General features: G+C 51.7%; 1 protein-coding gene across 6 annotated transcripts in view; it reads left to right on the plus strand.

Annotated features, from left to right (window-relative positions):
- The window catches only part of CNTFR (ciliary neurotrophic factor receptor), a 174,877-nt gene that overhangs the window by 46,886 nt on the left and 112,796 nt on the right, over window positions 1-15,195 (plus strand). For 4 of the 6 annotated variants that reach the window (XM_021380425.1, XM_021380426.1, XM_021380431.1 and 1 more), the window contains one exon: window positions 4,213-4,323. The exons of the other annotated variants lie outside the window; for them this stretch is intronic. In XM_021380425.1, the coding sequence (XP_021236100.1) occupies window positions 4,213-4,323 (111 nt within the window). The remainder of the gene's footprint in view (window positions 1-4,212; window positions 4,324-15,195) is intronic. 6 annotated transcript variants of the gene reach the window in all.

The raw sequence follows: 15,195 nt of genomic DNA on the forward strand, positions 1-15,195 counted from the left end.
TGGGGCTGAAACACAGGATACTGCAAATACAGGATACAAGATAGGAAAAAGGAAGAAGGGTCTTTGTTTCCTCCTGAGATGAGAACAAGGCAGATTTTGCCTGGGCTACCCTCTTTCAAGACACAGTCTTTGTAACTGAGCTCCATGCTCGGCGTGAGAGACCCCTTCTTGGGCTAGGAGAAGGACAGTGCAGTGGGACAAGCCCACAGCCCTGCATTCCCCCCACAGCTGAAGTCTGCATCCTGTGCATCCTGAGTCAGGATCAGGCTGTGTCACAGCCCGATCCCCCGTCACCTCCGTGGCCTCTCCTTGCGTCCCCTGGGAGCTGTCAGGAGGCTGCCCGTGCCGTGCGGTAACACAGGTCTCGGGGATGCAAGCAAGGTCAGATGTCTGCTCAGAAATAAGATTGGCGATGATGCCACCGGTGCTGACAAATGGCCTGTCACTGCTCCGTGACTCACGGCAGCGGAGAGGGCAGCGGTGGAAGAAACCCATGAGGTCACTCGCAGCTTTGCTTCCCCCTGGGAGCTGTGTGCAGCCTTCACCCAGGGAGTGCTGGGCTGGGCAAGGCTCTTCCTGCAGCCTTCCCTCTGTGTGCCTGTGTGTGGGTTTAGGGGCATGGCACAGGTCTGGTTTAGCTCCTGCACACTTAGGGGGACTAGTCCTGTAGTGCAGATGGTGTCCGCTCTGCAGCCCCTGTTGGGATCTGGGTTCCTGCATGGTGCATAGCTCAGTTCAGCAGTGCTGTGAGCAGGGTGAACGGTAAGGCAAAGCTTGTGCTTTCAGCCTGTTGCAATACCACTGTGATGCACAAATGTGGTGCTGCCGGGAACTGGGGAACCTGCAGAGCCAGCCTAGCCATGGGATGCTTCAGCCTTGGCTGTGCTTCTCTGTACTGGGGCACTGGCAGCAGCCATCTCAGCCTACCCTTCCTCTCTCATGTTGAGACTTTCCATGCTTTTTAAAAGAGCTTTTTCGTAGTTGCAAAAGGCTCCGTGGACATCACAGCCAAAGCAGCCAGCACCAGGTGCATGCTGCTGGAGATGCTGCACCCACCACTCAGCCATGGGGCCGAGTTGCATTTTGGGGACAGTTATTGGTGCTATGGGTTTTGTGAGGAACAGATGACCTAAACTCCCCAGTTTGGAAGAATATCCCAGTTTCAATATTCCAGTTTCAGTTATTCTGCCTCCAGGTGCTTGATCCTCCTAGCCAGCTCCTGGGAAGCGATGGTGGAGGTGGAAGGGATGGGATGGTTTTTCTGCACCTAGAAGGGCAGATGAGGGCATGCTGATGGGAATGAGGAACTCCAGGTCTTGGCAGCACAAGAGTCTCTGAGCTGGATGCAGGGGGTACCTGTGCACCACCTTGCTCTCACAAGGACACCTGTCCTAAAAACCTGGACCCCCTCCGCAAAATGCAGATGCATGAGCTCTCCTGCCTTAAGAATCCTTCACAGGCTTCTTGTCTCCGTCTTGACTAGATCTACTGAGGTCAACCTTTTTTAATAATTTCTGGACTTCAGCAGGGAAAACTCATTCCTTCAGGAAATAGTATAATTAAGGTTACCTGACACTTGTGATTATAAAACCCTGCCTTCAGTTGCTTGAAACTATGCCAGTCTTTAACCATGTGGACTGAAACTTTGCATGTCTCTGCCTCTGGCTGAACTTTTTTGGGGAACTTTTAGCAAAAAAGGGGTTTTAAGCTGCTCTCAGGACATGCTTTGGGGGAAAAAAGGCATTAGTTTATCTGCAGCTAAAAAAGTATATACTTGCAGTTATGCTGAAGAAACTCCAGTACCTTTGCACTGTGAGTCCGGGATGGGTTGCTGTCAGGAGTGTATCTAGTGTGTGCAGATGCACTGCTTGCAGCTCTGCTCCCAGCAGGACCTGCACTGCACTGAGCATGGAGGACTGCTAAGCCCATGGCTCGGCTGATGCATGGGATGCTTCACTGCTGGGATGCTGCGGGGCCCTCCTGTTGGTGCCAAAGAACTCGTTGATCCCTGATCCATGCAGTTTTGTGTATGATGGTGACGGGGGAGAAAAGACTTCCTCCCCACAGCATTATTATTATTATTTTTTTTTGCAAGAAGTGGCTGGGATATCCTTCTGCCCTAGCTGCAGTGTGTGGCTGGGAACTGCAGGGACATGCAACGGGTGCTGTTTTTTGAGATTTTTCAGGAGGGACCTGGTTAAAGCGTCAGTGCTTTTTCATTGCGTCCTCCTAACTCAGCATGTTGCTATGGAAGTGTCCAAAATAAGAGTGTGTTGTGGAGGCAGTCTTGCCAGACCCTATCCAGCAGGTGTCACCTTGGTGATGTGTCCTGATGGTGGCACTTGGGACCTTGAGTCTTAGGTGCCTGGGGGAAGCTCAGGGCTGCTGCAAGCCTTCCTGTGGGGCCTGTGCTGCTCTTTGCACCCTATGCAAGCCTGCCTGTGCTGTGGTCAGAGCTGTCTCCTGTGTTTGGGGCAGCTCAGCTCACTGATACTATCACTTCCTGCAGGTTGCCCTGAGTTAGATCCTTCAGGTGCACACCTGCTCTGGACACACCTGCTGAGTCCCTCCAAAACCTGGGTTAGTCCACAGTTTGATTGAGTTCTTGAGAAGCAAAGAGGAGAAAGCGAGGCTCTGGGATCTGTACCAGAGGTGGCGTATGCCAACAGAGCAGGGCTCAGGGATATCCTGGAGACACCCAAGGTCAGGCAGCGGGGGCTCTGAGCACCTGAGCGAGCTGTAGGTGTCCCTGTCCATTGCAGGGCAGTTGGACCTTTGAGGGTACCTTCCAGCTCAGACAGTTCTGTGATTCTGTGCCAGTCCTCATGGTGTGAGCAGGTCCCTCAGCCAAGGGTCCCTGGTTGCAATGGACCATCCTCGCTTCTTGCTTTGCCCTGTCTTCCTCTGCTCTGCTCCATCTGCAGCGTAAAAAAACCACCGAAACAACAAGATAAATGTGGCGCTGGCATTGCAGAGCAAAAGAGCTCAGTGGAAGGAGCCCCCTCCTCCTTGCACACCCTGTCAGCCTGGGGTGCCCGGCGGGGCGGCTCGTGAGTGATGGGACATTGCGAGTGTTCGGCTCGGGGCAGCCGGAGTTGAATTTCTCAGTGGCTGACACCTGACAAGCATGATGAATTGTGGTATGCCACGTGCTGCCGGCGTGACAAACGGTCTGTTGCCCTCCTTTTAAGCTCTGGGAAAACTTTTTAATTATTTCCCAGCACTTTGCAAATGAGCGTTTCTCAATCAGGCGCCCAGTGGAGTTTCTTTTTTTTGGGGGGGGGTTATTTGTTTGTTTGGGTTTCGCAGGCGGATGGGGGTGGGCAGGGGCTGCAGTCAGGTTTGTGCCGTGTTTGGATGGGGTCCTGTGGAGGGTTCGGATGGAGCTCGTCAACTCGAGTGCTAATTAAAGCACATTTTGTTCCAGGCTTGCAGTCGCCCGTGGGAAAACGTCTCCCCAAGAGCGGCGCTGAGACTCTACTCTTGCCAGTGGAGTTTGGCTCCTTCTATTTTTCATATTTAATAATGCAGAACCATAGTACTTTCTCTTTTTTTTTTATCTTCTCAAAGCGCTTAAAAAGGAGGGAGGGAACCAAACAAGCTCAGCCACAAGAGCTAGATAATGAGTGCAGATCTTGGCTGATAATTTGTTTGTCTAACACGAGAAGTATATTTGCTGCTGTAACCAAAGGCACTGAATGCCCCAGACTCCATCTCGCTGGGCAGCATGTCACACAGCGTCTCTTGCACATCTGCAGTCCTGGGAACCTGCACCACAAAGCTGCGTGTGCTTCTTTCCTTCCCTCCATGCACGGTGTAACTGTGTGTGAAGCTCTGCAGGATTAGGGTTTATGCAGCATAAAACCTGTGGGCAAGTGTCTGGATGATGGGCTGACATTTTGGTCCTGCTACACTGTTTTGGATGGCAACTGCTGCTGTCTTCAAAGATGATTAGAGATGCCCCAAGCTGCTGTATTTTCTCCCCATCTCCTGTTTCATGTCTCTAAATCAAAATAAGTAAGCAGATGCATGCTCTGGGGCTGGACTGGGATTCTCCTGCGGGAGGGCTGTGTGTCTGAACAAGCTTTGTGTCACCCCTGGCTGCCAGGGCTGGGAAACAGATGCCCCCTTCCTTGTTCATTGCCTACACTTGAAGCAAGCACAGAGCTGCACCTGATAACCTGACAGATTGTCTCTTCTGCTTTGTTGAAGAAACTCCCAGATCCAAGCAGCGGGGTTCAGCCAATCGTGAGCAACCAGAAGAATCCCACAGACTTTGATGATAAACTGGGGACGCCCCCAGGACTCAGGACTGGTGGAGAGGTGAGAAGTGGACTGAAGTGCTCACTTACCTGCCTTGCTCTCAATTCACATGCTCTGAGCTTCAGAGCAGGTGCCCTTTCTGCTCACCCTTCCTGCACAGAGGGTACAGCATCTCTCTAGTGCCCAGCTCTGTCCCACTGATGTTGTAGGGCTGCGTCCCCTTAGGAAAACACCATGGCCTCCAGCAGTGGTCAAAAGGTTGTCAGAGTTTCTATTCATGCTTTATTAAGGATTATGATAATATGGCATCATTTTTGGAGAGGTCTGGTGTCATTTCCTAAGCCACAGGAACTCTATTGGAGCAAAGTGGGAGTGGTGATGGTACTGCCCTTTCTGGGGATGTGGGCCATGCTGGGATTTGCTGGGGGCTGGGAAAACCAATGCTTGCTGCTGCTGGGCTTGAAAAATGAAAGTGATTAATTAAATTTTTAATGGGTCCCTAAGTGCCAAGCAAGGACATGTTAAATGACAATTTTCACCATTTGACTAGCACAGCCTCCCACTTAGCAAAAATTGTGTGGTTTTAATTGCACTGATCTTGGAAAAGCAATCGCTTACACTGAAGAGGTGAAACTTCACCAAAACATCTCTGCCCGCTTCCACTGCCCTCTCCCCAAGCAGCCCATTTCCCAGGGGTGTTTTGCAGCCTCTTTCACTCTGCATCAGCCAGATCATTGTTCCCTGAGCCCCAGCCAGGGACAGAAATGCTCCCTGCAAGTGCATTTGAGGCTGGATGCAGGTACTGGATGTAGCTCAAGGTGAGAAGCCACAGGGGTGGACAGCAACTGATGGAGCACATTGGTCTGCAGCAGCAAAAATGCCATCAGCATTGCCTGGGGGTGGCATCTGTGGGATGATGTGGAGGAAGGACCCCTTCCCATCCCTCTTCATCCTCCACCCAGCAGCAGTTCTCTTTGCAGCTCTGCAAATAGAGAGCAGCACAAGGAGGGTACGTCGCTAATAATACCAATTACTGTTACACGCTGGCTACAAGGTACGCTGGCAGTAATGGGATCCAGGGGGATGAAATGAAAGCGATATAATATGGTGAGATAAATTAGCATTGTAAAATTAGCCATGGGTCTAGTCGGGGATCTGACAAATGTGTTGCAGCTTCGTTACAAGCTCTGAGCTCTGCTGAATTGGATTTAGTGGCCCAGAGCAAAGCAGACGGGAGCAAGGGAAAAAAGAGTTTATTAGGGGTCTCCGTACACACATGCTAATGGTTAACGCTGCTTGTTGCTTCCTTGACTTTGCTGAATGATACGTCCCCTGGCGCCTGCTCGTACACGGCAGTGCAGGAATAAAAGCCCAACCCTGCTGATGTGCTGCCAGAGCATCTCAAGCCTGGCAGAGGAATGGGAAGAGGATGGAGGGGCATGGGTTTGGGGTCGAGTGGGATGTGGGGAAGGTGTTTGCGTTTCTGCACATTTCAGGCTGTAGGGAGGGCTGAGGGCTGCAGCCTTACTCACTTCCCATGGCCCAGGCTGGGCCCTGGGGCTACTCAAGCTGGGCATCCCCCAGCTCCCCCCATTCGTCAGGGATGCACCACCAACTTCAGTGGCCTGAGTGCACATATTATCCTTCTCTCTCTGAAAGGGAAGGTTGTTTGTGCTTCAGGAATGGCTGTGGCCAGATCCAGTGGGACCTGCTGCCTGGAGGCTCGTTAGGCAGCAGCAGAGGCAAGCGGTCCCGCTGTGAGCAGCACATGGATTTGTGAATGCAGACTAATTGCATGTTTAATGGCTGATGCATTACACGGGATCTAGGGAGGAACAGGCATGATTTAGGTCTGGTTTAATAAGGCATGTCATGTGGCTCATTTAATAATAATAAAAGCAAGGGAGAAAAGGACAGAATATGTTGTAGAGCTCTGTGGTGGAGCTGGAGGGTTTGCAAGGAGGTCCATGCTAAGGCTTCTGCAAGCTGTGCCACCATGGTGCAAGAGGAGTGGTGGGTACATGGCGGACGTGTCCATAGGATGGATGAGTTCCTGGGGACTGCAAAGGACAAACCATTGTCCCATGCTGTTCTGGGGATCAGTGCACTGTGAGCATATACTTGTTGCATGTGTACACAGTGTGATGTTGCCAAGAGGGTCCCCTGGACAGCAGCACTGGCTGGAGCAGTGAACCCCATGGGACCATCTCAGCAACATCCAAACCTAGGAGCATCCCAAGAAACCTGAGTGGGTTTGTGTGCTCAGCCCAGGTTGGTGGGGGTGCAGGAAGCACCAGTAGGTGGGAGATCAGTGTGCTAGTGCAGCTGCCCATGTCTATAGGGTGCAGCTGTGATGCATGAGAGGTCCATCAGTCCCCAGCCAGCTCCAGGTACAGCCTAAGGGTTGATGAAAGAAGATCCTCTGGCCCCATTTTTGCTGCTGGAGAAGCAATGCAGGACCACAGCAGGGAGCAGCAGGAAGGCAAGCCCGCGGTGCAGTGCTCGTAGAAGCATAAATAGAAATACAACTTCTCAGGCTCTTGTGCAGCAATGATATATCTTGTTTCTATTGACTTTTTTTAAACCTCTAAAATACGTTGTAGATTGATCTACAAATCTGCAAAAAGCACCTGTTTTTTTTTAAAGTCTAAAGCAATTTTCTGCCTGCTCCTTGTGGTTGGCTCCGAACAGACACATGTTCTCTTGTCCTCTTTGAGGCTGGCGCACTGCCACGATAGTAGGAAGTTTAGTAATACTTGAGCTGGATCGATGCAAGCCCATTATCTGTGCTGCCTGGGACTTGGAAGAGACGGGGAAAAAAATGCTCTCCCCAAACACATCAAAGCCCTGCGATAAGGACAGGCGGCTGAGCGCTATTTATAGATGGACAGATGTCTTGCCAGAGCTCTGGTGCTGTCACTTGTTTATGCAGTTTTTGAGCATTTAGCAGTGTTTATGAGGGTCTGAAGAGAAATCTGTCCTACCTTCTGTCTGAGATGGATCCCTCCGGGCACTGCCAGTGATGGTGGCTCATTTGCTTGAGGGCTTTGTCCTTATTCTGAAGGAGGGACCTGCCTTTCAGATGGCAGGAATGGCATGGTTGAGAGGCCCTGAGGTGCTCTGTGACCAAAAATAAGGTGTGACCAGTGATCTCATCTCCTCACATTGCTGCAGACCCACGTGGACCTTGGAGGTCTGTAGTTCAGAGCAGAACTGACACCAGCACTGTGTCGGGTCAAGTGTAGCTGTGAGTCTTCACAGCTTGAGGGTCTCCATCCTCTGGATCCTGGGATTTCTGAGTCAGGAAAGAGATTTTTCCTACTGGTTAGTTTTATACACCTGTGGCCAGTGCCATTTTGTTTCTTGTAAAAGTCTTCATCCCTCATCAAATAACACACAGAGCTCTTGAACTGGTACGAGCCATTCAACCTTGATGTTAGGAGTGGTTCCTGAGTCCAGGTTAGGTCTCGCAGTATGTGTGCATGTACATCTTCAGAGAGCACAAGTGTCTGGGCCACTCTTCCAGCGGGCCCTCAGGACGAGCTGAAGTTTCTCCTTCCATCCAATGGGAGCCTTTTCTTTCAGCTACGCCACGCTGCTTCTCATCCTCTTGCCACGCGTTGCTGCGAAGAGCCCAGCTCAGTCTTCCCCATAACTCCCCCATTCATCTCTGACCTCTGCTGGATTTTCTCTTAATTAACAGCTTGTTACTGGGGCTCCCAAGACCAGCCGTAGTGGTGGGCTGGAATTTTCACAGCAAGTGCTTCAGTGGCCTGGGGCTGCAGGAGGGAAGGCGGTGTCTGCAGGCAGTTCTAGGGTCCAAAACCTGACTCTGTATTTTAACACATCCTCTTGATCAGCTACATGATACCTCATTCCAGAGCCAGGGAGCAGGGAGATTTCTGCCTCCCGTGATGTGTTCATCTATACAGTTTTTCCAGAGTGCTTTGAGCATCAGCTTCAGCCTGTCTCCAGGGTGCCACTTTGCTCTGGCCATATATTCCTCTGACTAGTGGGCAAGCCAGGAAGCGGATACCTTTGTAACAAAACCACATATGGGCTTTCAACTGGTGATGACACTTTCCCAAGCTATCTGTCTAGTGAACGCGCATTCCCCAGCTTGTTTGTATTCACAGGCATGATACTTAGCTGCGCAGGTGGGCCATAGATGTCCAGAAAAATGTCAGTGTCAGGAGGAGGCTTTAATGCAAGGCTTTCTGCTATTCCATGTGATGGGTGGCAGGTGAGATCCTAATGTGCCAAGGACCCTGGGAGGGTTTGCAGGGGGAGACACAGGAGATGTGGCTCAGCCAAGAGGCAGCAGGAGTGCTGGGGATGGCTTTTTACTGCTGAGCTGCAGCATGACCGCGACAATCATTCAGTAAATGAGGGCTCTAATGGAGGCAAGCGGTGTTTTCCAATTAAAAGAAACAACCATCAGTAACGGGGACAGCACTCCCTCTGAAATGCTATATGCTCACCGGATTGCATCACAGCTGCTGTGGGTCTCAGCTCCAGGAGAACTGCCATGATGGATGCCTGCCGCTCTGCCCCTTAGGGCTGACACAGATGTGGGGCACATGTAGGGTGGGAGCTGCCCTGTGAGCCAAGGCTCTGTGCAAGGCAGGCACCCTCTGCATTACCCTGTGTCCTTCCCACCGGGGAAGGGATGCCAGTGGGGACCTACTCTCTTTCTAACAGGAGGCAGCTGGGACCACGCTGCTCCAGGGCAATTAGCAGCACAGGCTAGGCTTGGTGTTTGTTACAGCCCCTAACAAGTTTGGCTCAGTGCTGCCCTTCACTGAGATCATGTTGCTGGCTCTTTTTCTTCCCCTTGCCCTAAATCGTTGCACTTACATAAAAAAGGAGGGGCACGCACGTGGGGCCTGCACAATTTATGGATCAGAGATTTATATGCCGCTGAGATGCTGTATTTTTTCCCCACCGTGACACTTTATTGCCACAAATTACCAAACAGGCAAGGTTACACGAGTGACAGCAGGCAGGGCTGTAAAGGACAGGAACAAACGGCAGCGGGAGAAGTACTCAGAGGAGAGGGGGAGGTCGGGCATGAGGCAGAAATAAAATGAGGCGGGAGGCGAGTGTGCGTCAGAAATCTGCCCGCGCTGCAGGAAGCTGTGTGGGTGAGGGCTGGGGAATCGGCGTGCCACGTTGTGCACGTGTGCCCACGCTGACAGTACCACACAGCTAGGGAGCAGCTGGTGGTAGGGCACATGTCAGGGTTTGGAGGCTGCGAGTCCACCCCCCACCCCAGAGGTGTGATGCTCATCAGCAGGGTGCCTTTTTGGAGGGTGAACTGCAGGCTTTTTGTTGCAGAGGGATATTTTTTCTGGGTGCTGGGCTGCTTGGTGGTACCTTGAGGGCAAAGTTTCCTTAGAAAGTGAGACTTCATCTCCTTTTGAAGAATCCTCCATCCCAAGCAGCGCTCAGTCTGCAGCAGCTGTGGTGGGGTGTCCCTGCTTCTGAATTCTCACCAGCAATCAGCAAAAACATGATGTGTTGTACGGAGCAAACCCACCTGGCTTCTGCATGGTGGGCAGCAGACCTTGCTTTGACAAACCTAAAGGCAGTTATCCCCGCTGAAGCATCAGCAGCGCTGCAGTTGCAGCCCCTCCAGGCAAACCCAGGCAGCGCAGAGGCTCCCATGAGAAAGTTTTTTGCAGTCAATTTTCTCTGCTTGCTTTCTGGCACTCGACATCCGTGCTGCAGGGACGATCGGGCTTTCTTCTGGCTTGGCTTGGACGTCTGTCCTGGATTTGGAGGCTGAAGGCTACGGGTATTGATTTTCTATGCAAGGGGGAGGAGGTGCTCCTGGGCGCCACTGGGAGATGCTCTGCTGGAGGAATGGGTGCGGGGTTTGCTTGCTTCGTGATTGCAGGATGGGGAACATCCCAGATGTGCCCTTACGTGGGCCAGGATCGGCACTTCTGCCCATCTTAATACATTTAAGTGATGCTTGGGGAGAGTGGGTAGTGAGCATCGTCCCCTGGCCAGGGAGGTGTCAGCCCTGCAGAGTGCCTGTGGCAGCCGCACTGCGATGCGCTCTGGTTGAGCGGCTCTGTCTGTGTCCAGTCCCCCAAGTTAGACCAGCTCAACTTCAAACAAATGTAAGAACTGAAAGGCGTGGGAGCAGTGAGGTACTAAGGCTGCTTTTGAGCTGGTGATGCTGCTCAGAGCTGCTGGGAAGCTGTCACTCCATTGTTATTGCAACAGAATGCTGCGGAGGAGCCGAGAGGTGCAGAGACCAAACTGCTTTTAACACCCGGAAATGTGTTAGAGGCCTTGGGATGTGCTGTGCCAGCCCAGCAGGGAGCAAGCATGGGTGCAAAGCAGCGATCGCCTGGCCCTGGCACCACAACGGGCAACGGGGCAATTTGATGTGTGTGTTCCTCGGCTAGTCAAAACAAAATAGTAATGATTTCCCTTGAATCCCATTGCCATAAGCCAGGTATTTAATCTTGCTTGAAGGGAGCATCTCTAACGTACACAGGGCATCGCAAACAATGGTAAGCAATCAATAGGCTAAGTCCTGAGGTCTCTTACCCAGACTTTGCTGGGGTAAAGGTTGACAAAGTGCCGAGTAGTTACTCGAGGCTTCAGCCCTGTGCTGAGGGTGGGAGAAGTGATTGACAGATTTATTGATGATATGTTTCTCTATGAATCCCATCTGACTGTTGCACACAAATGCTCATTTGAGCATAAATCCTGCCTGGGCGGCGTAGCAGATAGCTGCTCCTAAAGCAGAGCCGGGCAGAAAGGTTTCAGATGAATCACATATTTGGTGAAAAATAGCTTTGGATTAACAGGAATAGCTTGTGTTTCTGTGTTGTGTTTGGCAAATAGCCTCAGCTGAAGAAAGTGAAAACCCACTTGTGAAAAAGATCAAGCGCTGGGTTTTGACACGATGTTTAGATCTCATTTCAAATCGGTTTTAGGTTTTCTTCCAAAATCAAAAAGCCAGACAAGCTTCAGAAGATCCCTCTGAAACCCTTTCGTTCCTCACCCTCTGCTTCTGCCGCAGCGCGGGGGAACGTGGCACGGCTCACACGGCTCGCTGTCAGCTCTGACTTCATCTGTGTTCCGCTCACCCTGCGGTGCGAGGGCTCAGCCGCTGGCGGGGCTGTGTTTGGTGCAGGCTGAGCTATGCTGGGCTGCCATGGGGCACTTTATACTCACTCCAGAAAAAAAAGCCACCTCCATGCCATGTTTTTCTCTTGTTGCATTGATGCTTCTTTGTTTTGCGTCTGGCTGCGACTCGCTACCTCTGCCGCAGCACCTGCCTGCGCCCGCGATAGGTGCCATAGGAAATCGCTCAGACAGATTTGTGCATGTGCGTGTGCCTCTCTAAGTATTTCCCATTAATTAATGGAGACTGGAGTCTGTCGTCTGTAACGAGCGCTCACTGGCGGGTGATGAATGGCTTGTATGACAAGATGGCAGTGAGAGCTGGGTGAGCCGCTGCTGCTGGCGCTGGGTTTGGGAGAACATCGGTCAGTACCTGGGTGAGAAAAGGGGTGGAGAACAGCCAAATTTCTGCATGGGTGAGGAAGAGGAAGGGGCTTGCACATTGGTGGCCACCCCAGTCTCATGGAGTTGTTGGCTGGAGCTTGGTTTGCTGAGCAGAGACTTTGTGCTCTGCTCCTGACTGCACTGTGCTGGGTTTTGCTGCTGCCCCATCCCCAGAGAAGGATCCATGCGTGCCCATTTGGTTTTTGTGCTCCAGCAGTGACTTCCAGCAAGCTCTGCTCAGGAGCCAGAGCGCATCACAGTGGTGCCAGTACCAAGCATCCCCAGCATACCTTACCTGCTGGCAGTGGGCGCATCCATGCAAGACAGGTGCTTTTAGGCTGAACCCAAACCTGAGGTGGCTTGGGTTCATTGTTGCAGGATGGTGTGAGGCTGGTCCTTATGGATATGCTGGTGTGCAGAGTTGAGTTTGGTGGATGTGAGTTCCTGGTGCTTGCAGCCTGTTTGGTGGTAGCCAATCACGTCCTCTACTGAGTCCAAGGTTTGTAAGTTCAAACACCGTTCTCTGCAGCACACAGATCCAAGGGAAACAGTGCTGGCCCCAAAATCTGCAGCCTCAAAGGCAGGCACACACTGAGAGGTGCCAAATCTTGCTCCATCCGCAGTATGAATAATCCCTGCACCATCACTCTGGACCCATGGTGAAAGCTGTGCTCTGGTGATCCATCCCTGTTTAAGCTGGTTGTGGCTGTGTACTGGGGCTCCAGCAGTAGGAGCAGGGCTGCTGCTTGGAGGGACAGTGTGGGTGCTGGGTGCATCCCGCATGGTGACCCCTGCCCCTGTCACTCCAGTGAGGTTTGCAGGGGGAGCAGCTTGCCTTTGCTGGGGAACTGAATTATCTGCTTCCCCATGTGGGGAAAATAATAATAATAATAATAAAAAAAGTGCCTTCCACTAGGTCATGAGCCATTACCTCGAGGGGCCCTTCATCAGCTGATGAATTCTACTTAATAAAATAAATACTGAGAGAAAATGTAATTGGATTTCATTTATTACCCAGTTCCGCCTAGCAGCCCCAGATTATACAAAAGCAATTAGAGAAAGTTCTCCATTAATAGCTATCTTCAAGCCGCCCAATGGGCTCATTCCATCAAACCTTCTGGCTCGTGTAATTTCCTCTCTTGGAGCTGGCTCCTGGCTGGGGGAGGGGTGGGGGGTGCCCAGCACCATTGCCAGCAGCCTGTAAACAACAGCAGCCCTGTTTCCATCACCCTCATGTATGCCTAGATCTGCAAAAGGGTATCCTGATCTGGGGAGGGAAGCCAGAGCACCTGGGTGGTTTGGCTGAGGGTTGGGCTTGGTTGTGCCTTCTCTGCACTGGGAGCATCCCATAGGCATGCAGTCAGTCCGTCTGGTTTGGCAGCAGGAATGTGGAGCCCTGCAGGGGAATTGCATGTAATCCTGTCCCCCTCGGGATACAGCTGCTTCTCTCTAGTGCTGATCTTCCCCCTAATGCTGATGGTTTGCTCAGCAACTCCTCTCAGCCAGCCGGTAGGATGCAGGAGAGCATTCCTGCTTCCATGCGTTCTGCTGGGATCAGGAGTACCAAAGACAGCATGCAGGTTAACCTGTAACAAAGGCTCAGTCCCACATCTCAGCTCCTAATCACTATTAACAAGGCTGGATGAGGAAAAACAGTGACAGTGGAGTTGGCTTGCAGATGCTGGTTGATCCCAGCTCTCAGTAGCTGGTGAATGCTCCAGCCTGGAGTGGAGTGGGAAGGGTGTATTTGTTGTGCACACATGACATGGGATCGCCATTCTCAGAGGCAGGAAGGGCTTGGAGCATGAAGAAATGAGACTTCTGAACTGAGAGGAGGGCTGAGTTGTGGAGGAAGCAGGGGAGGCTTTCCCAGTGGGGAAATGAAGGAGGTGGAAAGATGAAACAGCAGCTGTTGGTCTGGAAATGCAGGGACCCAGCTGGAAGCCTTTCACAGGGATGGCACACTTCTTGCAGCCACTTGGCTGCTTTGCCTCTCCAAACGCAGTGGTTGCTGAAAGTTGGTAAGCTTTTCTGACTTCACAGGCAGCCATTCCCTCCAGCCTGGGAATGACTCTGGATTCAGCTCTGTGATGGCAGGAAAGGCTGTGAAAGGACAAATCCACCCTTCAGAGAAGAAGGGACCTTCTCAGAGCTGTTTTTTCAAGCCATACAAATGCAGTGACCATGCAAAACCTTTCTTTTCATCTCACTGTTTATTTTTTCACAGGGCTTTTATTTGTACCCTCTTAACATCCGTGCCGTTAAAGCAGCCTTATTAGGATGCTGCCCTTCACCAAGGAACTCTGCTCTCGAAAAAGAGCATTAAAGATTCAACAAATAGCTGAGAATTGGGATTGATCCTAACCTCCCATAAATGGGAGTACCTTCCCCCATTAATCAGCCTTGGTTTTCACTTACAGGATGATGGCCTCAGTGCTACACTTCTTCAGGACTAAAAGCACGTTAAATATTTATCACAGCTGAGTATTCACTTCCCCCTCTATTGCCAACTGTGCTCCACCGCATAAGCCTGCATCGGCTTGACAGGTTGTATAGCGAGGTGGCATGCCATTAGGAAACCTCTTGTGCCAGCATGCTCCAGTCATTTGCTGTGCTAAGCACGGAGAAATGGTGGCATCTCTCATCTTGAAGCATGGTCAGCATGGGACTGTATTATAAAGTCTCTCTGCCTGCATTTGCGCTAGTAAATTTAACATGCCCAGGTCTGCTCTTTAGCAGAGGCTGGTGCTAGGCATCCACGCTTCTCTGCTGCCCTTTAGCCTCCGAAATGGGGTGATCACCTCCACACTGCTCAGCGGGAGCAGCCCAGTGTCTCTGCTAAGGCTTTGCTCCACACCACCATTAGTGCTGGCCATTCAGAGCGTGGCATTGTATTACAGTGCTGGGAAATGCTCCCTCGCTTACAGCCGTGCACATGGCTCCGGTGCTGTCCTGCTGCTCTGGAGGAAGCCGGCAGCACTCTGCACTTTGCTGGCACGCTGGGAGGAAGCTTTTAGTGCCTTACGAGGCTTGAAATGCCGGCAGGGTGTTCAGCGGTCCAGTTGGTCTAAACATATGCAAGAACGTCCTTGATAATTGTGCCAGGTGTGCCATAGCGTTTCAGGGAGAGGCTATTTTAGGAGCATCTCTGAAAGCGCTCTTTCCTTTTTTGCTCGCTGATTCTGACTGCCAGCATTTCTCAAAGGCAGCTCTGGCTTCAGGAGCTGCCGAGGACCTCACAGCTGGGACAGCTTGATACCAGTGCCCTCGGGCACTACTGCGAATGAGAGTCCTTCATGGTGCCCCTGCCTGGATTGTAGCTGGTAAGGAGGAGCTCCCTATGATGCTGGGAAGAGTTTTGCTTCTTGGGGAAGTCTCCACTTGGCCAACCCCAGCAGCTGC

Source organism: Numida meleagris, chromosome Z, assembly GCF_002078875.1.
Source record: "Numida meleagris isolate 19003 breed g44 Domestic line chromosome Z, NumMel1.0, whole genome shotgun sequence".
Classification (NCBI taxonomy): domain Eukaryota; kingdom Metazoa; phylum Chordata; class Aves; order Galliformes; family Numididae; genus Numida; species Numida meleagris.